Source organism: Spinacia oleracea, chromosome 3 (genome assembly GCF_020520425.1).
Source record: "Spinacia oleracea cultivar Varoflay chromosome 3, BTI_SOV_V1, whole genome shotgun sequence".
Taxonomy (NCBI): domain Eukaryota; kingdom Viridiplantae; phylum Streptophyta; class Magnoliopsida; order Caryophyllales; family Amaranthaceae; genus Spinacia; species Spinacia oleracea.
In genome coordinates this window covers 90,141,796-90,148,322 of record NC_079489.1, presented here as the reverse complement: position 1 = coordinate 90,148,322, position 6,527 = coordinate 90,141,796, and the positions used below count along the sequence as shown (strand labels likewise).

At 37.9% G+C, this 6,527-nt stretch overlaps 1 protein-coding gene across 1 annotated transcript; it reads right to left on the bottom strand.

Annotated features, from left to right (window-relative positions):
• Positions 1-230: 230 nt before the first annotated feature.
• On the bottom strand, positions 231-1,391 carry LOC110796117 (uncharacterized). Its single transcript, XM_056839366.1, has one exon. It carries the CDS (start codon positions 1,389-1,391, stop codon positions 231-233), a length of 1,161 nt encoding a protein of 386 aa, XP_056695344.1.
• Between the last annotated feature and the right edge of the window lie 5,136 nt (positions 1,392-6,527).

Here is a 6,527-nt window from a genome sequence, read left to right as displayed (position 1 = left end):
ATTTGGCAACCAGGTTGATTCCATATCATCTTCACAAACTGGGCATGGCATCTTTCCCTTTACCTTATACCCTGACAAGTTACCATAAGCCGGGTAGTCATTGAAGGTACAAAATAACATTGCACGCAACGTGAAAATCTCATCACCATACGCATCAAAAACAGAAATACCTTCATCCCACATTTTTTTCAAATCATCAATGAGCGGAGCAAGGTATACATCAATATCATTTAATTTCCTGGTTGTTCCGGCCCTTGTATAAGTAAGGATAACATAATATTATTTGACTTCATGCACAACCAAGGAGGCAAATTATAAATTACTAACAGAACATGCCAAGTGCTGTGTTGACTGCTTAGACTACCAAATGGGTTCATTCCGTCAGTAGAAAGCGCAAGCCTAAGATTCCTATCTTCTTTGCCGAATTCTGGATATTCTTCATCAATATCTTTCCATTGAGGAGAATCTGCCGGATGTCTAAGCAACCCATCTTTCTTCCTCTTATCTGCATGCCACCTCAAGTTCTTTGCCTCCTTCTTTATTGAAAACAATCGTCTAAACCTTGGTATTATTGGAAGATACCAAAGCAGTTTAGCAGAGGGACCTTTCTTGCCTTCCCCGGGCATAACTCCATCTGGGAGCTTGTAACGAGACTTACCACACCGAGGACATTTATCTAAATCTGCAAACTCTTTTCGATACAAAATACAATCATTTGGACAAGCATCTATTTTCTCATATGCTAATCCAAAAGGACACATCAACTTGTTGGCATAATAAGTCGACTTAGGCAACACATTCCCTTCGGGAAACATGTCCTCTAATGCCTCCAAAAATTGTGAAAAAATTGCGTCAGTCACACCGCCCTTTATTTTCAGGTTGGTCAACACTGACACAGCCGACAACTGAGTGTACTTGACACATCCAGGATACAAAGGTTTCTCAGCAGCTTCTGACAAACGTTCAAATAAATGAGGCTTATCTTGAATTGCCTCCATCATCTCATCTATATGATCCTCCTCAATATCATCATCCACGTCTTCTTCACCTTCATCATCTTCCTCCGAAAACATATCCTCGGTCCGATCAATAGTTTCAGTGTGTACATGGTGGTCAATAATTGGATTTTCACTGGAATTTCCCGTATATCCTCCGATCTCACCATGCCATATCCACACATGGTATTGTTCCCTAAACCCACGACGAATCACATGATCTCTTAATGTTTTGATACTACTAACCCTACTCACATTTTCGCAATCGACACATGGACAATAAAACCCATTATCTTGTACATTTTCTTGATGCTCCAAAGCACATCTACAAAACTCCTCTACCCCGTTCAAGAACCCCGACGAAGTTCGCTTCTCATACATCCAACTTCGACTCATACCTTATGTTTCACCGGCTAAAGTCATGATACAACCAAACTGTCAACACATTAACACATAGCAACTCACATTGAAATTGGTGTAACACGTTGTATACATGCTTAAATGAATTTCGTGAAACATAGTTGAACTATACAAAAAGAACATACAACAACAAGAACAACAAGAGAAAAAACAGCAACAACAACAACAAAAGCAAGCAACAACAACAAGATCAACAACAAAAACTAAGCAAATCAGAACTAGCAAAACAAAAAAACAGAGAACAACATGTTACACCCAACAACATGAACAAAAAACCTGGACCCAAATAACAAATTCATGGCTTTCAGTTCCTGTGACCTGTGTCATGGTGGCATAGGATTTACCAGTGAAGGCCTACTGAGGAAAGTAATCAAGGTGGCCAAGAAGAGTATTCATTTGAATTGGAGCAAACTGAGCTTAAACATGGGAAAAAGTCGGACTACAAATAATAATAGGCTAACTGTGTCAAATCGAATATGCAATTTCAGTGTAGCATTCAGTCAATCTAAGTTTTACTTTTGAAGTACAAATTGAAATCAATTTTCTGCTAGAGTATTCAACTTGACAAGCAGAGATATGCGTGAATACAACGGTATATAAGTGCTTTACATTATTTACTCAAAATAACGATGCAATCCTCAACAGTCAATTACCTCTTCAGTGAGAAATATTATCTCCAGAAAGATGAATCAGCAAGTTCCCCAATTCCAAGCACAACTGAAAATATGCAAAAGGCCATATATATAAGAGAAAATGCTAACCTGAAAGAGTTAAAAGAAATTAAAATCTGAGTACAGAGTCTAGAAACAACCTTTACGGGTTTACATATTCAAAGACAGCGAGGAAGTTGGTCCAGCTTAGGGGCTACAAGAGAAGCTGCAGTCACTAGGTAAATTTTCAAGTTTCTTAGTCTTGAGCCTGAACCAATACCAAATTTGTAGGATACAATCAGAGATAAAGTTTAGGCATTTTTAAGGTTCTATTAAGCCAAAATTTGACATTGAAAATTAGGGTTAATTAATTTACAGTTTCAGGGGAGAGAGGAGAGGAGAGGAGAGGACAGAGCAAGAGAGCACTAATTAGATAATTCAAACACAATTCATGTTAATTGCGAGACTGATATGAGGGGGAATAGAGCAATTGAACGAAAAAACAGCAAGGATGAGGAGGAGCAGTGAAAGCATAATTTACCTCAATTGAGAACGGCGGCGGCGGAGATGAGTTCGAATGACCACGGCGGCGGTGGAGCTTAAGTTTTCCGGCGAAATTCGGTGGTGAAGAGAGTAGGTCAGAGTCAGTCGTATGAAGGAAGAAGAAGGTGTTGGTGTTTCTGTGAAGTGAGACAAGCCAAACGAAAGAGACGAAAGAGAGAAGCAGCTGGCTCCAAAAATCTGGGGTTAATACGCGTGTCTCTGTGTGGGGGACAGGTGACAACTTTGCGGCGTTAAAGGAGCCACGCCGCAAAACGTTTATTTTTTTATTAATTTGCTGCGTCATAATAGTAAATAACGCCGCAAAGTGTTAATTTTTAACTAATTCTTCGAATTTCTCGTTTAGTTAGAGGCGTTAAGTAATTAACGCAGCAAAGTCATGGCAGCAAATGAATGTTTTTCTATTAGTGGCGTGACCTCGTCCCTCGTGGGTGTGACGTTTCTTTTTGTCAAATCAAGTGTAATTGGATTTCCTGTGAGTTTACACCCAATTGACTAGTAATATAGGAGTCGCCATTCAGTTTTTAACGACAATGAGAAAAACTGACAAAACCCGGTTATCGTGACATAAAGGGAGTGCAATTATGTTTGACCACGACGGCCATAGGTTCCCTTGTGATCCCTGGTGTAGGGATCTCTCAACATACACCCGCAAGGTAGAGATTGAGGGTTCGGGGGGACTGTAACTACCGAGAGGAGTACTCGCTCTTCGATAACTCCAGAGGCAGGATATCCTTACTAGCTCAGCATAAATAATTGAAGGGACATGCGTTAACTATTAAACTAATCTGAGTTGATTTTAACAATATGCAACACATAATACTAGATCGATCGCGATTATCTGATTTAGATTGTTTTAAGGGACCTAGCATGATAGTTCAATTTCCCAAAATATTATCTTTATTAGGCGTGATAGAACAATCAGATTTAATAGTTTAACAATTTATAAAAGGGCGAGAAAAGCAATTAAATCATGCGGAGGGACACATTACGACGCACCCTTGAGAGGTGCGTCACGGTTCTTAGAAAACTAACCACTTTGGCTTTGCTATTTCTCCTTTTATTTAACGAATATCAAGTTTCCAGGCTTAATTCTTTAGCTACAAGGGACATGATACGTTTTGTTCGATTTTTGGATCGATTGCGACAGAACGCGGGATCAATTTCGCAGCGTAAGGCTTAGGCTTAAGGGTTGGAGTCAATACTCAGAATATGAATTGTGTGTTCTCTTCACGTCGAATTTGGGGCTATATTTATAGAAAAGAGTTCGTGGAAAGATAGAATTGTAGAGCTCTAATCCAAGAAGAATTAGGAGAGAACACGTACCCAGGTGTTTTCAGCGCCCAGAGCCAGGCGTTGAAAATAGGGTTTGGGCCGTATTTCCTTGTCAGATTTGGACTAGTGGAATACGGAGTCTTTTGAGACTTATCCGAGTCTTTTAGCGCGTATTAACTTTATGACGGAATACGTCTGGGCCCGTTACGAACTCTAGGCTCGTTAGGATTTTAATTAATACGTAACTCTTATTTTCGAATCATATTAGGAATAGGATTCCTCTTGCAATTTCTATCTCATTTAGGATTTATGTTGGAGTGCAACACCTAATTCTGACAGGTTTCTATCTTTTATGACTTGCCACTTTTAACAACTACCCATTACGGCAGTTACTATTTTTAGCAGGTTTCCATAAATAGCAGGTTTCTATAAATAGCAGGTTTCGGGTGAAATGAAAAGGGTGATTGAGATTCGTTATCTTATAGGAGATGCGTTGCCAAGTGGAGATTTTATGTTCTCATCACCGAACCTTCCTTTCGGGAATGGGGACAAAAGTAGGTGTCTACACAAAGCATACCGGCAAGTCGGATCGGCATCATTAATTAGACAAAATGAGCATCTTTGAAACAATGACACATATAAATAAATCAACTTTAGATAAAATAAATTTAGACAATCTATATCTGTTGTTCAGATAAAATAAGTTCATACAGAATAAAACAAACAATGTCTAATTAGATGGAAGGCGGGTAATATCAAAGTTTTTTCTTTATCCCTGTGTTAGTAGTTTATGAACAAATGTGCAATAAAATATCAGGTATAGATGAAAATAGCGAGGGAATACAGGTTTAATAACTAGTAAAACTGTTTAGAGTTCCTTTGAAGAAGAAAAGTCTTCCAAGATCATGTGCATTATTACCCTGTCGCCAATATAGAAATTAAGGGGTGTAAGACGTTGACTTTAATCCCACAAAACTCAGAAAACAAGAAGAAAACTTAGGATAATACAGTATGTTAAAGTTAATGAAAGAAACAGAGGTTAATGCGTATCAACTTAGTAGCGCATGCTTTTGGTGGATTGTTTTCAGCACTTTGTCACTCTTATCGGCAACCATCATCATCATAATCTTCTCTTGTGCAGATGGTGCATCCACTGATGACAAAGCCAGCGACAATCACGTTGATCACGGTGCCGGTTGCGCGGCCGCCTGTGGTGCTGGTTGCGGAGGATGATAGGACCAACTATAAATGTAGCATCCCTTCAGCTGCCTTTCCTATTGTACTAGATCATACAATCATACTTGTCTGTTGTACTCCTATTTCGAAAGAATTTGATCATTGAATATTCATTTTGAAAAAGCCTTTTATCTATCAGTCCACGTCATTATTTATCTTAATACTCTAGGTTTTTTTTTCCCGATAGAATTTATCTTAATAGAGTAATTTTAGGTAATATCAAGATTTCAATAGATCCAGCGCTACATCCTATTCAACTCATTTTCAATTATTTCTACTGAATTTATCTTATCAAAATTTCTTTTGGTTATAGATTATACTTGCCGATCCGACTTAACTTATGAACGTTTCTGAACTTATTTCTCAGGCATAAGTGAATTTAAGGTGAATAGAACTTTATGGTTGGTATTAAGAAAAAAAAATTGAATGAAATAAAATAATAAAACAAGTTGGGTTGCATAGATATTTTAATAATTAAACAAGCAGGGACCATGTCATTTTGGTGGATGGGGGTGGGGATGGGGTGTAGATAGATTATTTAATTAGATGGTAGGGTTGATAAGTTACTAAAAATGACAAGTGTATCTCTGAACTTAATACGACCGTAAAAGGCAAGTGTATCTCTTAAATAAATACAGAGGGAGTATATAAGTTGGTACTTCAGATATTACTGCCCCATCTAGTATAACATTTGAAGTCAAAGATTAAAATTTTCTTCTCTACATACTCGAGTGAAATTGATTCACTTAGGCTCCGTTTGGTAAGGCGTAAAACATTTTCATTGTAAAACGATTTTCCATGGAAAATGGTTTTCAAGGAAAAACACAATTCCAAACTAATTTTCCTTTGTTTGGTAACTTAAAGGAAAATGGGTGAAAATGGTGAAGATTAAGGGGAAGAAAGGAGAGGGAGGTAAGGAGGAAAGAAGGAAAAGTGGTTTCCCTTCCTTTCAAATGGAAAAGAGTTTTCCATCTTTGAGAGAGTAATGGAAAATAGTTTTACATCCCTTACCCAACCAAACAACGTAAAATGATTAAAAAGGGAAAAATCGTTTTCCATGAAAACGTTTTACGCCCTACCAAACGGAGCCTTAATTTATGTCGGCAAATAAGTCAACATGCTCATCCTGATTTCCTCTAAGCATTTTGCCGACTTAACGGATCTATAAATAAAAAGTTAGCTACATATACTACAAGCCTTCCTCTATGAGCTCTCTTTGTATATTATCTACTACGTATCTTTTTGTGAGTGTATCCTACATTGGTGGAAGTTGTAATTGTGTTAGTCTCCCTAATCATTTTCTTGTACTCTCGTAGTTTATACGGATTTTTCATGAAATACCCCCGAATTATGGCGTAATTCACCAAATGCCCCTCGACTTTCAGAAATT

Excerpts from the sequence above, each read along its gene's own strand:
- LOC110796117 (XM_056839366.1), bottom strand. The coding sequence starts at position 1,391 with ATGAGTCGAAGTTGGATGTATGAGAAGCGAACTTCGTCGGGGTTCTTG.